We start from the raw sequence: 20,622 nt of genomic DNA on the forward strand, positions 1-20,622 counted from the left end.
CTGACCCCAGCCCCACTGCACACGGGGGGCAGGTCTCAGACCGGGCAAGCTCTGACCCCAGCCCCACGGCACATGGGGGGCAGGTCTCAGACCGGGCAAGCTCTGACCCCAGCCCCACGGCACATGGGGGGCAGGTCTCAGACCGGGCAGGCTCTGACCCCAGCCCCACGGCACATGGGGGGCAGGTCTCAGACCGGGCAGGCTCTGACCCCAGCCCCACGGCACATGGGGGGCAGGTCTCAGACCGGGCAAGCTCTGACCCCAGCCCCACGGCACACAGGAGGCAGGTCTCAGACCGGGCAGGCTCTGACCCCAACCCCACGGCACATGGGGGGCAGGTCTCAGACCGGGCAGGCTCTGACCCCAGCCCCACGGCACACGGGGGGCAGGTCTCAGACCGGGCAAGCTCTGACCCCAGCCCCACGGCACATGGGGGGCAGGTCTCAGACCGGGCAGGCTCTGACCCCAGCCCCACGGCACACGGGGGGCAGGTCTCAGACCGGGCAGGCTCTGACCCCAGCCCCACAGCACACGGGGGCAGGTCTCAGACCGGGCAAGCTCTGACCCCAGCCCCACGGCACATGGGGGGCAGGTCTCAGACCGGGCAAGCTCTGACCCCAGCCCCACGGCACACGGGGAGCAGGTCTCAGACCGGGCAGGCTCTGACCCCAGTCCCACGGCACACAAGGGACAGATCCCCTTATGGACACCCAACGCCCCCTTCCCGTCCCCTTTATCGCCGCCGTGCTGCGGTCGGAACTCGCCGCTGCCGGAACGCTGCGGGCCGGGGCGCGGTTGCCGCCGGTCGGCGCCGGGCTCCGGGCGGGGGCAGCCTGCGGCGCCTGCGCCCTTCCCTCGCCCGCCGCCATCGCTGTCTCTGCTCCCGGCGAGCCCGGCGCCAGCGTCCCCGGCCCGGACATGGCCACCGACTCCTGGGCCCTGGCCGTGGACGAGCAGGAGGCGGCGGCCGAGTCGGTGAGTGGGGAGCGGGGAAGCGGGGGGAGAGCAGCCCGGCCGGGCCGTGCGGCGCGGGGTCCCCGGGGCTGCGCTGCTGCTGCCGCCGCCGCCGCCTCGCAAACAGCCAGCCCGGAAAACCCTTTCCCCCTCCCCCACGTTTTCTGTTCTGAGGTATCAAAGGGGCAGGGAGAGCCTTGTGCTGAGCTACTGAAGTGGGGTCCTGCTGACAGCAGCGCCTCGGGGCGACCCTGGGCTGGAGGTGCCGGGATTTAGGAGGATTCAGCAGGATTTAGGAGGAGGAAAAGAAGCAACCTTCCTTCCTTTTGAATTTTGTGATCGTTCTTTGAGCTAATTGGAAGCCTCTGTCTGTCCCCCACCTGCATTCAGACACAGCCCTGCCAGCAGGACCTCCTCACAGCTGGTCACCAAACCAAACCAGGAGCCCCAAAATTCCCTTTTCCCTGTCTGTTTTTTAATGGCAAAACTAAATTTGCGTAAGGTGTTGGGTCTGGTTTGTTTTTCTGAGCCACTCGAGTGCTGCTCTTCAGCACAGAGAGCTTTAACCCAGCTCCAGGAAGACCCTCAGGGCTCCTCTCCCTATCTCACATTTCTGGTGGTGAAAGCAAATCTCATTGAGAGGGATTCATCCTGGAGCAGCTCTTGGCACCCAGGACTGCCCTCTGCTCAAAATTCCTATCCTTGGAGTGGGAATCTCTTCCTGTTTGTGGTCAGGAGAGCAGAGACACAGGGGCCAGCAAACAAATTTCTTCTCCATGTTGTCATCACAGCTTTGAAAATGTCTTAAAACTCTTGGAATTGAGCTCATCTCCTCTCACTAACCTCTGCACATTCACCTTGGGTTTTCACTGCTGAGTCTGGAAGCCTTGGTGGAAGCTCAGGTTTTCCTGGCCAGCAGTGGAATTCAGGCACAGTGGCTCTTGCACAACTCTGATTTTGTGTCTTTTTTTTTTTTTCCTCCCTTGTAGCTGAGCAGTTTAAACCTGAAGGAGGAAAAACCCAAAGTAGATGCCAATGGTGAGTTGCAGCCTCTCAGAAGGGGGTAGAAATGTTTCTAAGGTGGTTTTGGGCTGTTCCTGCTAAAGTAAATTCCCCATTAGTCCAGAATTTCCAGAAAAAGGGAAACATAAAGCTGAAATTAAACAGCACCACCCCTAAACTGTCTTTGTTTTCATTTAGGTGCTGTGATCAAGGCTGATGACAATGTGGAGAAGACAGAGGATGAGGAGAAGGGTAAGTGCTGCCTTGGGAAAGGCTTCCTCAAGGAGTGTTGGAAAGGAATTAAGTTACATGTGCTTAGTGAGTCTGCCTTGTGTCCCTGATCCTGCGTCCTGCATGTCCTAACCCTTTTAAAGCTACTGAGTCCTGTAATAACTTAGGAGACTCCTGAATTAGAGTGGAATAAGGGGATAGCAGAGTCCTCAAAAGGCAGGACTGGCTACAGGAGCAGCTGGATAACCTGGGGCTGGAATTGCTGGAGCAACACCAAGTTGCTTTTATGGCTGTGAAGAGGTGGGTGCTGGCTCTGCATCTTTGGGTGGCTTTGAAGAAAAAAAAAAAAAGGTTTATTAGCAAAACCCCCAAAGTGCAGGGGTTTAACCTTCAGTTTTGATCTCCCTTCTCCTCAGCCCTTGCTGCTTTTCAGCCCGGGATTTTTTTTCAAAAGTACTGTTTTTCCTCAAAATTTCCTGTAAAAAAAAAAAAAAACAACACACCTGAAAGGTCTTTGCCCACAGGTCAGGTAAGGCTGCAAGAGGTTTTGAACCCTGTCCTGCCTTCCAGCTGGGTGCAAAGATTCAACATCTAGAAAGAAATTCTTTCCAGGGAGGGTGGGGAGACACTGGAACAGGTTGCCCAGGGAGGTTGTGGATGTTCCCTCCCTGGAGGTGTTCAAGGCCAGGCTGGATGAGGCCTGGAGCAAGCTGGGCTGGTGGGAGGTGTCCCTGCCAAAGGCAGGGATGTTGGAACTGGATGAGCTTTAAGATCCCTTCCAACCTAAACCTTTCTGTCTATTCTGTGAATCTGAAATAAGCAGAGTTCTGCACTGGGTAAGATTCCCCTTCAATCAGCACTCGCTTGGGTTTGTTTTCCTGGATATTAAATGTGGATCTGTGGGATACCTTGAGAGAGAGAGATCCAGAGAGTTTGGGCTCTCCTGTGACATTGCTCTGTAACAGAGGATTTCAGTGCTTGGATCCACCTCGGCCTTTTGCGCTGCCTCGGTAACCTCCCGCTTCAGCGGGGCAGGCTGTGATTTCCTTCTCCTTGCCCCTCCTTTTCTGGCAGAGGACAGAGCTGCCCAGTCCCTGCTGAACAAGCTGATCCGCAGTAACCTGGTGGACACCACAAACCAAGTGGAGGTGCTGCAGAGGGACCCCACATCACCTCTCTACTCCGTCAAGTCGTTCGAGGAGCTGCGACTGTAAGTGCCCGCAGGGATGAGCCAGAGGCTCCTCTGCCCTGAGCTGTTAAAACCTAGGGAGGGAGATTTCCTTAAAGAGGCTCCCTCCTGGCTGTGTTTTTCAGCCTACTCAGTGGTAGGCAGCCTTGTTCTTGGACTTGGGGAGAGCCTTGCCTCGTTTCTGGTGAGGCTGCAGGAGCAGGTGGGAGTTTGGAGCTGATCAGATGGAGCTTTTCCTCATGTCCCAGAAGATTCCTTGGCTTAGAAGTGCAGGGGTTTCTCTTTCAAGTTGCTTCAAAGCTGGTCATTAATAAATTAGCTCCTCATTACTGTTTAAATGCAAGGAGAAATGTTTTTGGTTGTGAAAGCTTCCATCTCCACCAAGCCCATTTCCATTCCTGCTCTCTCTCATCAGCTCCTCTGAGTTTTTAACCTGTGGGTTTTGGTCTGGTGTGTGATAAGCTGAGTGAGGAGGAGGAGGAGGAGGAGGAGGGCTGTCTTTCCACACCACTGTCACTGGGTGATTGAATTGCAGAGTGAGACATTTGCTGTGTCCCAGGTGGGGTTTCAGCACCAGCTCCCCAGCAGAGCAGGGGAGGCTCAGGCAGGTGTTTGGCAGCTGGTGCTGGTGTTTTGGGAAACCAGGGATTTGGTGGGTTTTGTTGTTTTTTTTTTTGGCAGAAGCAATGAACCCAACCATCTCCCTTCCTGCTCTGAGGGCTATTTGTGAAGGTCCTGAAGCAGCAGAGGGGGAAAGCTCATCTGGGCTCTGCCAGTGATACTGGAGATGCTTCTGGTGTTAGTATTTGTGACCCTTCCTACTGAATACCTTCACCCATGGGGCTTTCCAAGCTGTGTTTAAGGCATGATAGGTTTGTGGAGCTTTTTAATGTGCTAAAGAAGCTGCCCTGCTGGGACTGTTGTTGGTTACAAGGGTCTAGAGCACAAGTGGTGTGAGGAGCAGCTGAGGGAACTGGGGTTGTTCAGCCTGGAGAAGAGGAGGCTGAGGGGAAACCTTCTGGCTCTCTACAACTCCCTGAAAGGAAGGTTGGAGGCAGGTGGGGGTTGGTCTCTTCTCCCAAGGAACAAGTGATAGGACAAAAGGAAGTGGCCTCAAGTTGTAACAGGGTAGTTTTAGGTTGGACATGAGGAATGAATTCTTCTCTGGAAGTTTGTCCAGGCCTGGCCCAGGCTTCTCAGGGCAGTGGTGGAGTCCCCATCCCTGGAGGGGGTTTCAAAGCCATGGAGATGTGGTGCTGAGGGCCATGGTTTAGCAGCAGACTTGGCAGTGCTGGGTTAATGGTTGGACTTGATGATCTTAGGAGTCTTTTCCAGCCTAAACAATCCTGTGATCTCAGGTTTGTTGCTCCTTTCTGCAGCTCCACAGGGAAATGTGAGCTGGTGAGACTGGGAGCTGTCAGGATGTTGTTTCCCTTGGTTATTGTTAGGGGTTGAACTCCTACAAAAGAAAAGTAAAAATAAATAAATAAATAAATAAATAAAAGCCAAATTGTGCAGTGCCTGTCAGACTGGTTCCCAGCTCTCAAAAGCCAAAACTCCAAGTGGGTTAATGATGAGGCAGTTGGACTAATTGAGTCTTGGGTTTGTTATGACTTGGTGTGTCCTTGGCAACTGTGGCAGAGCAGCTCTGCAAGTCCTCCCTGCTGAGCACCACAAGGTTGTGTTTTCAAAGAGCTTTTTGTTCCAGCCCTCCATACAAGGTGTCTGAAAAGCTTCTTGTGCTGACTGGGAAGCTCTCCATGGAAGCTCTTACCTGCACTGAAGGGAAAGCCTCTGCTTCTGAGCACCATTTCAGCACTCCAGTAACTCTTTTGGGGGGGGGGGGGGGTCAGCAGCAGCAAAGAGTTCTCTGGCACCATAACCTGGGTTTCAGGTTGTTCTTGGATCTCTTTTTCTCTGCACAAGGCTCTGCTGAGATTAGAAATGTGTCCTCAGGTCCTTTTTCTCAACTCTTTGGTTTGAGTGCTGGGTTATGACTGTGGACCACCAAGTCCAGTCTCAGTGAACTAAGCTGACCAGGCCTGGGCACTAAGCCAGGATTGCTCTGGTGTTATGATGCCAGACAGAACCCATCACAACCTGCTGAAGTCCTTGCAAATGGTTTCATGATGTCGTTCTTCCCTCTGTTCCTCCTGTGCTGAAGTTGTTTTGTCCTTTATTTGAGTCTTCCAAGAGGTGGTAATTTTGGAGCTGAGATTAGGCATGGCTGAGGGAAAGGGACTGGCCTGGAGGATGAGATTTTGGAATCAGAGAGCCAAGCAGAGCCTGGGCAGCAGCAGGAGAAGTGTGGCCAGGAGGGCCAGGGAGGGGATTCTCCCTCTCTGCTCCACTCTGCTGAGACCCCACCTGGAGCTCTGGGTCCAGTTCTGGAGCCTCTGTTCCAGGAAGGATCTGGAGGTGCTGGAAGGTGTCCAGAGAAGGGCCACGAGGATGAGCAGAGGGCTGGAGCTGCTCTGCTCTGGAGACAGCCTGAGAGAGTTGGGGTTGTGCAGTGTGGAGAAGAGAAGGCTCCCAGGAGACCTTCTTGTGGCTTTCCAGTATCTGAAGGAGGCTCCAAGAAAGCTGGGGAGGGACTTTGGAGGGTGTCAGGGAGTGATAGGACTGGGGGGGATGGAGCAAAACTAGAAGTGGGGAGATTCAGATTGGATGTCAGGAAGAAATTCTTCCCCAGGAGGGTGGTGAGAGACTGGCACAGGTTGCCCAGGGAGGTGGTGGAAGCCTCATCCCTGGAGGTTTTTGTAGCCAGGCTGGATGTGAGCAACCTGCTGTGGTGTGAGGTGTCCCTGGGCATGGCAGGGGGGTTGGGACTGGCTGAGCCTTGAGGTCCCTTCCAAAAAATTTTAAGACATTTTCAAAGCTGTGATGACAACATGGAGAAGGAATTTGTTTGGTGGCCCCTGTGTCTCTGCTCTGCTGTGGGATTCCTGGGAAAGCTGCTTTAGGAGGAGAAGCTCAATGCTGGCTGGTGGAGCCTGGCACTGCTATGAGGACAGGCTGAGGGAGCTGGGGTTGTCCAGGCTGGAGAAGAGAAGGCTCTGTGGGGACCTTAGAGCTGCCTTCCAATAGCTGAAGGGATTCTACAGGAAGGCTGCAGAGGGAGTTTTCAGGAGGATTTCTAGAGATAGGACAAGAGGGAATGGTTTGAAGCTGAGGGAGGGCAGGGTTAGACTGGAGCTGAGGAAGAAGTTCTTCAGTAGGAGGGTGGTGAGACTCTGGAGCAGGTTGCCCAGTGCTGTGACACCTGGCTTGCCACAGAGCTGGGAAGGGCTGATTTACTGATGGATTGGCTTCTGCAAAGCTTCCTCTCCAGATTTTCTGCTGCCACTGGTAGCTTCCAGGCACTGATGGCCCTGGTGTGGCTGTAGGGGCACACGGAAAGGGGCAGCTCTAGCTCTAGTTGCAAGGATTTTTCCTTCTCACCTCATTTTGTGAGAAAAGCAAATGTGCTTCAACAGGTCGTGGTAGAAGACTCTTCTGTTTTTCAGGAAACCACAGCTGCTGCAAGGAGTCTATGCCATGGGCTTCAACAGACCATCTAAGATCCAAGAGAATGCCCTGCCCATGATGCTGGCTGAGCCGTATGTACACCTGCTCCCTGCTCCCTGCTCCCCTCCTCTGCCACAAGCATTTGAAGGATTTGCTGTGCTCTGAGCTCTGGAGGAGAGGGTAGTATCCATCTATGGGACAGCCAACATCAGAGAGACCTGAGGAGGGCTACAAAGATAATCAGAGGGCTGGAGAATCTCTCTTCTAAAGACAGAGTTGGGGCTGTTCAGCCTGGAGAGGAGAAGGCTCCAGGGAGACCTTAGAGCTGCATTTCATTATCTGAAGGGACCTACAGGCAGGCTGGGGAGGGACTGTTCAGAAGGGCTTGTGGGGACAGGACAAGGGGTAGTGGTTTGAAACTGGAGCAGGGCAGAGTTAGGTTGGACATCAGGAGGAAGTTCTGCACAAGGAGGGTGGGGAGACCCTGGAACAGGCTGCCCAGGGATGTGGTTAAGACCTCATCCCTGGAGAACTTCAAGGTCAGACAATGTGGCCCTGGACAGCCTGCTCTAGTTGGAGGTGTCCCTGCTGCCTGCAGGGGGGTTGCACCTCTGAGGGTCCCTTCCAACCCCATGCAGTCTGTGAATGATGATGGGGGAGCTGTCCAGGCTGTGATGAACAAGCTCCCATGCCACAGTGTTTCTGTGGTCACAAACTGTGTGACAGCAGCCTTGGATTTGTCCTCTTCCTGGGGCTGGTAAGATGTGCTGCCACCGAGGTCAATCCCAGTTTCCCAGTCAGTGCAGTGGAGAAACCATGAGGCTGCTCCAGGAACCCTGGGAGGTGGCAGCAGGGAACTGCCTGCAGGGCTGCTCTGCACCCCTGAGCTGCAGCCTGTGCAGACACTAGGGGGAGATGTGCAAAAGTGGGAAAGTACTGGCAGATAAGAGCAGCTTTCCTCCAGCTCTCCATACCAGGAGGTGCTGGAAGGGGGGCAGGAATGAACTTGTGCCTTGTGGAGTGTAGCTGGTGGAGCCCTGCACCCGTCCAGAGCAGTGGTAGAGCTGGAAGGTGTTCAGATGCCACTCTCTTGAGTCTTCTCCATCCTTCAAGCCCATGATGACGTTGTCTGGGTGCTCCACCTGTTGAGCTCATGTCTCCTGTGTGTTCTGCAGCCCACAGAACTTGATTGCACAGTCTCAGTCTGGTACTGGCAAGACAGCTGCCTTTGTCCTGGCCATGCTCAGCCGAGTGGAACCTGGGAACAAGTACCCACAGGTGATGCTTCTGCTTTGGGGCTGTTCTGGGGGGGCTTCATGAAGGGGTAGAGAAGAGGCTGAGACTTTTGATAGTTCATAGCTTAATGAACCTTCCTCTGGGGTGCCTACTGTAAAGGGCTGGGCAGGGGCTGGGGATGTGAGGATCTATGAAAATGCAAAAGGTAAGGGTTTTATGGCAGCAGAGAGTGACAGAATCTTTTAGGTTGGAAAAAGACCTTCAAGATCTCCAACTTGTTCCTGCCAGTCCCTTCCTTGCATCACTCAGGATGCCATTGCTCTGTGAAGAGTTGGATCAGGGGAATATCATTCTGGGAGGAATTGAAGCAGAGCAATGCTGTGGGCTGGAGGGGGCTGACTAAGTGGAATTTGGGATGCAAGAGAAGAGATCTGTGACAGTAGTGCAGGAGTTCCAAGGAATCATAGAATCACTAAGGTTGGAAAAGACCTCCAAGGTCATCAGGTCCAACTGTTAACCCAGCACTGCCAAGACCACCACTAAAGCATGTCCCTCAGCACCACATCCAGACCTTTTTTGAACACTTTCAGGGATGGTGGTGCTACCACTTCCCTGGGCAGCCCAGAAAGGGCTTTGTAACCCAGTCTCCTTACGAGATGGTTGAGCAGTGTAGCCAAGGGGAGAATTCTTCCCTCAAAAGATGCCATTCTTATCTCTTAGTCTAACTGTAGGCATTGGGTTCCTTGTCACTACTGTCCCCTGGCAGAGGATCTGCACTCTGGGGCCTGAGAAGCAGAACTGGCTGCAGAAAGCCAGCAACTTAGCAACTCATTCCCCTGGTCTCAGGCTCTCAGAACCTGTTCAGCTGCTCAGTGCCTTAGTCTTCAGGAAAACTTCAGCAACAAAGATTTTTCCAAAGCCAGTGTGCTGGTGTTGCCCAGGATCCTGACATCTCCAACCTGTTGTCCTTCTGTCCCTCCAGTGTTTGTGCCTTTCCCCAACCTATGAGCTGGCTCTTCAAACAGGAAAAGTGATCGAGCAGATGGGGAAGTTCTACCCGGAGCTGAAATTGGCCTACGCCGTCCGAGGCAATAAATGTGAGTGAGCTGAAAGCAGCAGCAGCAGCAGGCTGTGAGCGAGGCTCTGACTGTCTGTTGTGGTACAGAGCAGCAGGGTGCTGAAAGAGGCTCCTGCAGAGCGTGTTGCTGGCAGTGCAGCCATCCCCTGACAGTCCTTCCTTTCTGTCTTGGCAGTGGAGAGAGGTCAGAAGATCTCGGAGCAGATCGTGATCGGCACGCCCGGCACGGTGCTGGACTGGTGTTCCAAGCTCAAGTTCATAGATCCCAAGAAAATCAAAGTGTTTGTCCTGGATGAGGCTGATGTGATGATAGCAACCCAGGGCCACCAGGACCAGAGCATTCGCATTCAGAGGTAAGGACTCCCAGAATCATTAAGCTTGGACAAGGCCTCTGAGATCATCAAGTCCAACCTTCTACCCAGCACCTCCATCACCACTAGACCCGGAGTGCCACATCTTCCTTCAACATGGGGACTCCACCACCTCCCTGGGCAGCCTTGTTCCAATGCCTGGCCACTCTTGCAGGAAAGAAATTGTTCCTAATGTCCAACCTAAGCCTCTCCTGGAACAGCTTGTGGCCATTTCAAGCTATGGGACTGGCTTGAGAGCAGCCCTGAGGAAAAGGCCTTGGGGGTGCTGGGGGAGGAGAAGCTCAGCAGGAGCCAGCAGTGAGCACTTGCAGCCCAGAGAGCCAAGCAGAGCCTGGGCTGCAGCAGGAGAAGTGTGGCCAGCAGGGCCAGGGAGGGGATTCTGCCCCTCTGCTCCACTCTCCTCAGACCACAGCTGGAGCACTGGATCCAGTTCTGGAGCCTCTGTTCCAGGAAGGATCTGGAGGTGCTGGAAGGTGTCCAGGGAAGGGCCACGAGGATGAGCAGAGGGCTGGAGCTGCTCTGCTCTGGAGACAGCCTGAGAGAGTTGGGGTTGTGCAGTCTGGAGAAGAGAAGGCTCCCAGGAGACCTTCTTGTGGCCTTCCAGGATCTGAGGGGGGCTCCAAGAAAGCTGGGGAGGGACATTTTGGGGTGTCAGGGAGTGATAGGACTGGGGGGAATGGAAAAAAACTAGAAATGGGGACTCTGCAGAGAGGGCAGGGGTGGGCAATTAACCCCATCCATGATGAGTTCCCCTCTGCTGCACCCAGGAGCTGTAATTAGTGCTTCCTGATTCCCAAGTGGTGGCACAGAAGGTGATGGCCACAGCTCCAAAGCCCCAGGACAGGCTGGTGAGGCTGCCCCTGCCTCCCCCTCTCCCCTCTCCCCCAGGTAATGGTAGGGCTGGGGGGGATGGAACAAAACTAGAAATGGGGAGATTCAGATTGGATGTTAGGAAGAAATTCTTCCCCATGAGGGTGGTGAGACACTGGCACAGGTTGCCCAGGGAGGTGGTGGAAGCCTCATCCCTGGAAGTTTTTGCAGCCAGGCTGGATGTGGCTGTGAGCAACCTGCTGTGGTGTGAGGTGTCCCTGCCCATGGCAGGGGGGTTGGAACTGGCTGAGCCTTGAGCTCCCTTCCAAGCCTGACAATTCTCTGATTCTATGATTTCCTCTCATCCTCACTGCCCGAGGGGGTTTCTGTTTCTTTGGCTCTGTGGCTGTACTGCCATGGAGGGACAGCAGGGCTGGATTCTAGACTGGTGTCTTCACTGCCAAAGCAGCAAGATTAAACTGATATATTTAGCTTTAATCCAGGTGGTTAACAGAGGCAGAGTGGCAGGGCATGAGGAACAGTTTTCTTTTCTTACAGAACTAAAAAAACCTGTCCCTGGCTTGATTTAATTTTTCAGATTTCAGGACTTGGATCCCTCTGCTCCAGGAGGGAACACCCAGGTGGGATAAGATGAGCTTTAATCCTTCCAGCCACCAAAAGAACTGGGTCTGGGGCTTTGCTCATAGCATCACGGTGGTGTTAGGTTGATGGCTGGACTTGATGATCTCTTTTCCAAGCCAAAGAATTCTTTGATTCTAGGATCAATCCCATCAGGATATCAGGAACAGCCATGTTGAACCCTGCTCCTTTTGCTCCCTCTTGCAGAATGCTCCCCAGGGACTGCCAGATGCTTCTCTTCTCAGCCACTTTTGAGGACTCCGTGTGGAAATTTGCTCAGAAAGTTGTTCCAGACCCAAACATCATCAAACTGAAGCGAGAGGAGGAGACTCTGGACACTATAAAGCAGTACTATGTGCTGTGCAATAACAGAGATGAGAAGTTCCAGGCTCTCTGTAACATCTATGGTGCCATCACCATTGCCCAGGCCATGATCTTCTGCCACGTGAGTCCTGCTTGGGGAGCATTAGGGTCTGCTGGTGCTGAAAACTGCCCTGTGAGAAAGAAACCAAGAAGATGAATTCCCTTTTCTAGCTTTTTTTTTTTTTTTTGAGGAACTCTTGAAGGACACAGAGCTGGTGGAGCCTGGCACTGCTATGAGGAGCTGAGGGAGCTTCAGCCTGGAGAAGAGGAGACTCTGTGGGGACCTCAGAGCTGCCTTCCAATAGCTGAAGGGATCCTACAGGAAGGCTGCAAGAGGGATTTTTCATGAGGGGTGTCCAGAGACAGGCCAAGGGGGAATGGTTTGAAGCTGAGAGAGAGCAGAGTTAGAGTGGAGCTGAGGAAGAAGCTCTTCAGGATGATGGTGGTGAGAGTCAGGTTGCCCCAGAGAGGTTGTGGATGACCCCTCCCTGGGGGTGTTCAAGGCCAGGCTGGATGAGGCCTTGAGCAGCTGAGTCTAGTTGAGAGATGTCTCTGCCCATAGTAGGGAGGTTGGAGCAGCTGATCTCTAAGGTCCCTTCCAACCCAAGCCATTCAGTGAAATCTTGAGAGCCATGATAGCCAGAGCAGGTTTGTTTCTCTGGGTTTGGCCATTCAGGTTGGTTTTAGTCTTGATTTCTCTGAAAGAAAGATCAGAGCAATGCAGCTTTCCAGAACAAATTATGATTGAGGACTACTGGAAAAAAAAAAAAAAAAAGAAAAAAAAGAACAAACTCCCAAGGATGGAAAATGGATGAGAACAGGACAGAGAGAGGGATGGGGAAGTCTTGGATGCACCTGGGACTCTGTAGTTGGGGATCTCCTCTGGGAGAGGCTACACTGAGCCTTTTTTTTTTTTCTGGAGGCTATCATAATAACTCTTAGTTCAAAACCAGTGCTGACAGCACCAGAACAGCCATTGTAAAACTATCCCAGGCAGGATAAAACCTCTGTTTGGAGTCTTGTTCTGGCTGGCTGCTCAAGATGTGATCGTATCAGACATAGCTGGAGCTCAGAACACAAACATCCTAATGGTAAAATGTTTAATTCAAACCTTCATGGAGCCTCTGCTGGATTTCACAACTGGGCTCAGCTCTAAGCCTGACATTTCCAAGCTGAGTGGTTTTGTTTACTTGATGCTCCTTGGGAGTTTTCAGTCTCTAAATGTAATCCCTCGGAGTGATAGCTGAGGAGCAGAGCACAAAGAAAACATGGCCTTTGAGGAAGGGTTCCTGGGTGGCTGATGCACCCTTTCCAATTTCTGCTAGGAGAGGTGGGAGCAGAGTTTGTAAAGGAGCAGGGGTGAGCACAGCACTCAGAGCTGTTTGCTTGGGAGGTATAAAACCTGAGCAGCCACAGAGCTTCCAGTCAAGCTCAGAATTAGACAACCACAGGATGCTTTGGGTTGGAAAGGACCTTAAAGATCATCTCATTTCAACCCTCCTGACACTTTGCACTAGACCAGGCTGCTCAAGGCCTCATCCAACCTGGCTTGGAACACATCCAGGCTTGGAGCCTCCACAACTTCTCTGGGCAACCTGTTCAGTGCCTCACAACCATCATGGGGAAGAATTTCTTCCTCATGTCTGATCTAAATCCAGCTTTTTCCAGTTTGAAGCCACCATCCCCCGTCCTATCACTCCCAGCCCTTGTCAAAATTCCCTCCCCAACTCTCCTGTAGCCCCCTTCAGGTACTGGCAGGCTGCTCTAAGGTCTCCCCAGAGCCTTCTCTTCTCCAAGCTGAACAGCCCCAACTCTCTCAGCCTGTCCTCACAGCAGAGGTGCTCCAGCCCCCTGCTCATCTTCATGGCCTCTTTTGGACCCACCATAACAGGTCCACATCCTCCTTGTGTTGGGAGCTCCAGGGCTGGCCCCAGCAGTGCAGGTGGGGTCTCAGCAGAGCTGAGGGGCAGAATCCCCTCTCTGCCCCTGCTGGCCAGGCTGCTGGGGATCAGCCCAGGACAGGATTGGTCCCAGGACAGGGTTGGTTTCTGGGCTGCAGGTGCACGGTGCCAGCTCAGGAGGGGCTGGTTCCTGCTGTGTTAAAGCTCCCTGCCAGAGCTGGGCCCCACTTTGTGTTCCAGACTCGGAAGACAGCGAGCTGGCTGGCAGCAGAGCTCTCCAAGGAAGGCCATCAGGTGGCATTGCTCAGTGGGGAGATGATGGTGGAGCAGAGAGCTGCTGTCATCGAGCGCTTCCGAGAGGGCAAGGAGAAGGTGCTGGTGACCACCAACGTCTGTGCCAGAGGTAGGGGCTGGGGAAGGGCAGGAGCAGCCAGGCCCAGTGCTGCTGGCTGGCTTTGGAATGAGTTCACATCCTCAGACATTCCATTCTGGACAAATCAGAGTCCTTCAAGTAATTCCTGGACCTCTGGGCACAGAGAGGTGCCTGTGGTAAACAAAGGATTGCTTGTAGGCTACTTGCAACTCGAGATGAAAAGTCCATCCTGTGAGAACTTCTGGCATCAGAGTCTGGCTGGGACCTCTGACCCTCAGGGTTTAAAATAAACATGTGCTGAATTATGGAAAAGTCCTGAACACCAGCAGGAATTTGTGTTGCAATTTGACGTCCTAGAACAGTTCAGGCAACACAGCACTTGGGGGAGGGAAAAAGCTTTGGAGAGGAGGAGTTTCCAAAAGATGGAACTGGAAGGGACCTCTGGAGATTGAGTCCAACCCTCCTGCCAAGGTAGGTTCACCTAGAGAGGGTCACACAGGAATATGTCCAGCTGGGTTTTGAATGTCTCCAGAAATGGAGGCTCCACCACCCTTAAATTCAAAAAGTTCCTTTGCATGTTTAGATGGAACTTCTTATGGTCAAGTTCCTGCCTGTTACCCCTTGTCCTGTTGCTGGGCATCCTCCTGACCCCCACCCTTGAAGTATTGATCAGCATTGATGAGATCCCTCCTCAGGCTGCTCTTTTCCAGACTAGAAAGCCTCAACTCTCTCAGCCTTTCCTCACCACAGAGATCTTCCAATGCCCTCAGCATCTTTGTAGCTCTTTTCTGTACCATCTCCAGCAAGTCCCTCTCCTTCTTGAACTGGGGAGCCCAGAATTGGACACAGGACTCCAGATGTGGCCTCAGCAAGGCAGAGTAGAGGAGGAGGAGAACCTTCCTTGACCTGCTGGCCACATTCATGATGCAGCCCAGGCTGCTACTGGCCCTCTTGGGTGCATTGCTGGCTCGTGGGCATCCTGTTGGGTTAAAGCATTTCCAGCTGCTTTTCCACTGTCTCTGGTGTAACACCCCAACAGTTCTTCCTTCAGAGTGCCCTGTAAGGATCTCATGAGAGGGATCCATTTTGGAGTTTGGCTTTGAACCCTTTGCTCAACGTGGAGGCAGCCACCTGGCAGCTCTGAAAGCCGCTGGGAATTCCCCCGCTGGGTACCCCGAACGCGGGGCCCAGGCTCCAGGCTGGAGGCAGGCAGGTCCTACTTCCAAGTGCAGCTGTGTTTGATCTGCTGCTTTCTTCTGAGCAGGGATTGACGTGGAGCAGGTCTCTGTGGTGATCAATTTTGACCTTCCTGTGGATAAGGATGGCAACCCAGACAACGAGACCTACCTGCACCGCATCGGACGCACAGGGCGCTTCGGCAAGCGAGGGCTGGCGATCAACATGGTGGACAGCAAGCACAGCATGAACATCCTCAACAGAATCCAGGAACATTTCAGTATGTACCCTCAGAGGCACTGAATGGTCAGGGTTGGAAGGGAGCTCAAGGCTCAGCCAGTTCCAACCCCCCTGCCATGGGCAGGGACACCTCACACCACAGCAGGTTGCTCACAGCCACATCCAGCCTGGCCTTGAACACCTCCAAGGATGAGGCTTCCACCACCTCCCTGGGCAACCTGTGCCAGGCTCTCACCACCCTCCTGGGGAAGAATTTCTTCCTAACATCCAATCTGAATCTCCCCACTTCTAGTTTTGCTCCATCCCCCCATTCCTGTCACTCCTTGACACTGCCAAAAGTCCCTCCCCAGCTTTCTTGGAGCTCCCTTCAGATATTAGAAGGTCACAAGAAGGTCTCCTCAGAGCCTTCTCTGCTCCAAAGTGAACAACCCCAACTCTCTCAGCCTGTCCTCATAGCAGAGCTGCTCCAGCCCTCTGATCATCCTTGTGGCCCTTGTCTGGACACACAGAATGCCTTCTGCCCCCAAAATTTCATCTGATTCCTGCAGAATTTTGCCCAGATGGGAAGTGAGCAGGAATTTATTGAGCCTTAAACTGACCACAGAAGAGGACATCAGCTTGGGTTTGATTGGCTCTTAAGATTGTGAGTTGCTGCATATGAGCAGAAATCAGTTGAGTTGTTTGCTCCCTGCCTCTCTGGACATTCCTTGAAATGGATGTTCCAGAGGTAGGTAATGTTTGAGGTGGAGCTTTCTAAGTTTTATCTTGTAGTTTTAAAACCTGACTGAAGATTAAATGGAATCACAGAATCATTTAGTTTGGAAAAGAACTTTTAAGATCATCAAGTCCAAGCCAGCACTGCCAGGGCACCACTAAGCCATGTCCCTCAGCACCACATCTCCACAGCTTTGAAACCCCTCCAGGAATGGGGACTCCACCACTGCCCTGGGCAGCCTGGGCCAGGGCTTGGCAACCCTTCCAGGGAAGAAATTGTTCCTCATGTCCGACATAACCTCCCCTGGTGCAACTTGACACTGTTCCTTCTTGTCATTCCTTGGGAAACCAACCCCCACCTGGCTTCAACCTCCTTTCAGGGAGTTGTAGAGAGCCAGAAGGTCTCCCCTCAGCCTCCTTCTCTCCAGGCTCAACAACCTCACAACAGATTCATAGAATGGTTTGGGTTGGAAGGGACCTTCAAGACCATCCAGTTCCAACCCCCTGCCATGGGCAGAGTTTTCTCACCAGCCCAGGTTGCTCAAAGCCTCATCCAACCTGACTTTGAACACCTCTGGAGAGGGAGCATCCACAACCTCCTTGGGCATCCTGTTCTCCAGACCCTTCCCCCAGCTTTATTGCCCTTTAATCCTGACCTCCTCCAGCCCAGCTGAAGGGAAGCAGCTTTCCCCCTCTCTGCTCTGCATTACAAAAATCTGACTTTGAACTTCTCCTTTTTGTTTTGTTTTGTTTTGTTTTGTTTTGTTTTGTTTTGTTTTTTCCTTCCTCCCCCAGACAAAAAGATCAACAAATTGGATACTGACGACTTGGATGAAATTGAGAAGATAACTAACTGAAGCCCAGCTGCTGGCACTGGTGTGGAGCCTGCTGTGGAAGCTCTCCCATTCCAATTGGATCAGTGTTCAGATTGGCAACGCTGCTCAGCTAAGTCCTTCCCCCTCCCCTCCCTCCCACCCACCCACAACAAAAGGACTTTTTTTGAGTACACACACAAAAAAAAGAATTACCTCATTTCCAAATTGCAGTTGGGACTTTTCAAATTGTGCAACAGTGGTGGGGGAGGAGGGGGAAGGAAGGAAGAAGGAAGGAAGAGGAGATGTTTACAGAAGCTTTGAACATTTCTTAGTTTAGCCTTAAAAATAGGGGGGGGGGGAATCTTTTTTTTTTTTCTGGTTTCTATACACTTGCCAAAAAAAAAAAAAAGAAAAAGGGCAATAGGTTAATTATCTGAAATCTTAAACTATCAAAACCAACCAACCAACAAAGTTTTATTGCCTTGAATTGGAGGAAGGTTCAGCATTAATCCCATCAGTTAAAATTCAGCAGAGAGTAAGTAGAGAGGGGGGAAAAAAAAAAAAAACACAAAACCAAACCCCAAAATCCCAACCAAGGCAGCTGGTTTTGGGCTAAATCCTCAATTTAGGTGCTCCCCTCAGCTCTTTAAGCCTCATTTTCCTGGCTTCCTGATGGATTTTCCCTACTTTTCCTTAGATAGATTGTCCCAGGGATGACTCCAGTAGCTCCTCCTGGCAAACACAGGTGCCATCTTGCTTTTGCTGGGCATTGGTTTCTTTTTGTTGTTGTTGTTGTTGTGCTTCTCCACTGAACTTGGTGACAGGGCTTCAGGTCCTGCTCTAGGAGCTGATCTGAAGCGTTGAGGCTTGCCAAGGTGAGGGGTGGGGAGGTGGGGAGGGAAGGGCAGGAGGAAGGGAACTGTACTAATGAATTGTGTGGTGAATTCACCTCCATAAAATGCTAATGACTGGTGCAGTTAGTGGGGGTGGGGGGGTGGGGGAGTTGATCTCCCTTAGCCAGGTGGTGCCAGTTCTAAGATGCTGCTGTGAAGCTCTGTGTGAATAATGTCCAGAGCTGCTGGGCTTCACCCATCAGGAACAGGAAGAAAACTGAACACACACACACACACACACACAAAAAGATAAAAATAATAATGATCATGAGAGCTCATCCTGACCAAAAAGCCACCTGTACAACACCAAAACTGACCTGGTACAGCATGTTTTAAGTTCACATTGCTCAGCCAAACTGCAGAGGGGAAGCTGCTCCTTGTAGTTCCTTGCCCCAGGGTGATCCTTGCAGGAGGAGGAGGAGGAATGATCCACATCTCCTGTCCCCAAGACTGTCAGGAAGGATCCATCCTTCCTCTTCCAGGACTGTCGGGAAGGATCCATGCTTCTTCTCCAGGCTGACAGGAAGGATTCATGCTTCCTGACCCAGCACTGTCAGGAAGGATCCATGCCTCTTGTCCCTAGCCTGCCAGGATGGATCCACACCTCTTGTCCCAGGGCTGTCAAAAAAGATCCACATCTCCTGTTCCAGGACTTTCAGGAAGGATCCATGCTTCTTGTCCCTAGCCTGCCAGGAAGGATCCACACCTCTTTTCCCAGGGCTGTCAGAAAGGATCCACATCTCCTGTTCCAGGGCTTTCAGGAAGGATCCATGCTTCCTATTCCCAGGCTCTTGGCTCTGCTGGGACCACTCCTGTGCAGAGCCACAAGCCTGTGGGTTCTTGCTCAGCTTGGGATCCAGGAGATGGAGGTTCCTCAACTCCAACTCTCCAACTTTAGGATGCACAGGTCCTTTTTTTTCTTTTTTTTTTTGGAGAGGGGGTTTAAAAGGGACACCAAGTGAGCAGCCATCAGCCTGCTACTGGGTGCAGGAATTACTTCTTAAAAAAAAAAAAAAAGTGTATAAATTGTAAATTTATTAGGACTTTTCTTTGCAATTTTGGCCATCAGATTCTGTTCCAAGACAGGAAAGTGGATCCTTTTACCAAGTAAAAAAAAAAAAAAAACCAAAACAAAACAAAGAGCAAAAAACTAATAATAATAAAATAATGATGATAATAATAATAATAAAGGCTTCATTTAAAATGTACCTAAAATTTTAGGAGAAAACACAAAAAAAAAAAAAAATTGTGCACCCTTTTATCAATTTGTATAAAGGCTTTAGTGAAAAAAAAAAAAGGTAAAAAAAAAAAAAAGACAAAAAAATGTTAAAACTTTTTTGTATTCTGGGGGGTGTATCTATTTTTATTCTGTTGGAAACCTATTTAAAGTGGCAGGTGAGTGAGTGCTTGAGTGTTGAGTGGCAGACGTGTTGCAATCACCTACTTTTGAGAGTACAGCTGAATGGACCTGGTGACAGCAGAGAATTGGGTTGAGTTGTCAGGAAAACAAATCAAAGCTGCTGCTGCTGCTGCTCCTGTGTGCTGTTTCTAATGGACTTTTAATTGGAATAAAGAACACATCCTGAACAAAGCCTCTGCTTCCTTCTTCCCTCAGTGCTGCTGCCTTGTTCTTTTTTTCACAGAATCTCGGCGTGGTGGGGGGTGGGAAGGGACCTCTGGAGCTCATCCAGTCCAAGGGACCTCTGGAGCTTGTCCAGTCCAGGGGACCTCTGGATATCATCCACTCCAAGCCCCCTGCTAAAGCAGGGCACCCACAGCAGCTTGCCCAGGAGCACAATGCCCAGGTGGGGTTTGGAATCTCTCCAGACAAGGAAGCTCCACAACCTCTCTGGGCAGCCTGCTCCAGGCCTCCAGCACCCTCACACTAAGGAACTTTCTCCTCCTGTTCAGGTGGAACCTCCTGGGTTCCAGTTTGTGCCCATTGCCCCTTGGCCTGTCCCTGAGCACCACTGAGCAGAGTCTGGCCCCAGCCTCTTGCCCCCCACCCTTTAGCTCTTGCTGAGCATTGCTCAGATCCCCTCTGGGGATGCTCTTCTCCAGGCTCTCAGCCCCAGGGCTCTCAGCCTTTGCTCCTTACAGAGCTGCTCCAGACCCCTCAGCAGCTTTGTAGCCTCCACTGGACTCTCTCCAGCAGTTCCCTGTCTCTCTTGAACTGGGGAGCCCAGAACTGCCCCAAATAAATGAGTCAGATGAAGATTGCACCAGAACAAGAGGACTCAGTCTCAAGCTGCGCCAGGGGAGGTTTAGGCTGGAGGTGAGGAGAAAGTTCTTCACAGAGAGAGTGGTTGGCCATTGGAATGTGCTGCCCAGGGAGGTGGTGGAGTCACCATCCCTGGAGGTGTTCAAGAGGGGATTGGACGTGGCACTTGGTGCCATGGTTTAGATAGTCATGAGGTGTAGGGTGACAGGTTGGACTCGATGATCTTTCAGGTCTCTTCCAGCCTTCTTGATTCTATGATTCTATGATTGCCTCTTGTGCTGGCCTCACAGAGCTCCCCTATGTCCCTCCATGGCATTGGGTCAGAGGAGAAGCAGGAAAGAACTGAGGTGTCCTCCCTGTGCTGGCCTTGAGCAAGCCTCGATGTGGTTTGTGGAAAAGGAAGCAATCAAAATGAGCATTCCTGGAGGCAGCTTTATCTCAGATGGAGACAGTGAAATCCCTCCAGCAGCACAAGTGCTGTTTGCTGGGATCCAAGTTGCTCTTACCCTTCTGTTCTTGATTAAAGATCAGCCTTTGCATGCTCCCAAAGCCATGTGGTGGTCACCATGTCTCTGTTGGCACCAGGCTATCACTGATCCAAATCATTTCCTTCTTTGCTCTGAGCTTGTGTTTAACAGGGCTGCAGCTGACTGCCCACACTGATTTGGACAGTCCCTGAGGTCTTTCCTATCACATTAACAACATTTCTTCTTCAAGAGGGGAATGTGATGGCTAAACCACCACAGAAATCACCCTCCAGTTAAGTTTCAGCCTGAAAGCTTTTCTTGCTGGCCCCACAACACGGTGTGCAAACACTGAACTGCAGCAGCATCACAGGGGTGCAAGGGAATCATCCAGCCAGGACTGAGTGAAACACAGAAAACAGCTCCTGCTGGAGTTTGTAGCCCT

General features: G+C 52.0%; 1 protein-coding gene across 3 annotated transcripts; it reads left to right on the plus strand.

Moving 5' to 3' along the window:
- The first annotated feature begins 918 nt into the window (after positions 1-918).
- LOC128977561 (ATP-dependent RNA helicase DDX19B) lies at positions 919-16,641 on the plus strand. 3 transcript variants are annotated; one of them, XM_054395133.1, is made up of 13 exons: positions 919-975; positions 1,944-1,992; positions 2,155-2,208; positions 3,262-3,397; positions 6,883-6,975; positions 7,861-7,863; positions 8,059-8,161; positions 9,102-9,216; positions 9,373-9,550; positions 11,225-11,462; positions 13,522-13,684; positions 14,919-15,110; positions 16,580-16,641. In XM_054395133.1, exons 1-13 carry the CDS (start codon positions 919-921, stop codon positions 16,639-16,641), a joined length of 1,443 nt encoding a protein of 480 aa, XP_054251108.1. The 3 variants fall into 3 exon arrangements, with proteins under 3 accessions (XP_054251108.1, XP_054251107.1, XP_054251109.1); XM_054395132.1 differs by lacking the exon at positions 7,861-7,863; XM_054395134.1 differs by lacking the exons at positions 6,883-6,975; positions 7,861-7,863.
- The last annotated feature ends 3,981 nt before the right edge of the window (positions 16,642-20,622 follow it).

Source organism: Indicator indicator, chromosome 32 (genome assembly GCF_027791375.1).
Source record: "Indicator indicator isolate 239-I01 chromosome 32, UM_Iind_1.1, whole genome shotgun sequence".
In the NCBI taxonomy this organism is placed as follows: Eukaryota; Metazoa; Chordata; class Aves; order Piciformes; family Indicatoridae; genus Indicator; species Indicator indicator.

Bases quoted from the DNA above. Each gene is read 5' to 3' on its own strand.
- LOC128977561 (XM_054395133.1), top strand. From the start codon at position 919: ATGGCCACCGACTCCTGGGCCCTGGCCGTGGACGAGCAGGAGGCGGCG. The intron at 9,217-9,372 runs GTGAGTGAGCTG...CTGTCTTGGCAG, and splicing joins CGCCGTCCGAGGCAATAAAT to TGGAGAGAGGTCAGAAGATC. The intron at 9,551-11,224 runs GTAAGGACTCCC...TCCCTCTTGCAG, and splicing joins CAGAGCATTCGCATTCAGAG to AATGCTCCCCAGGGACTGCC.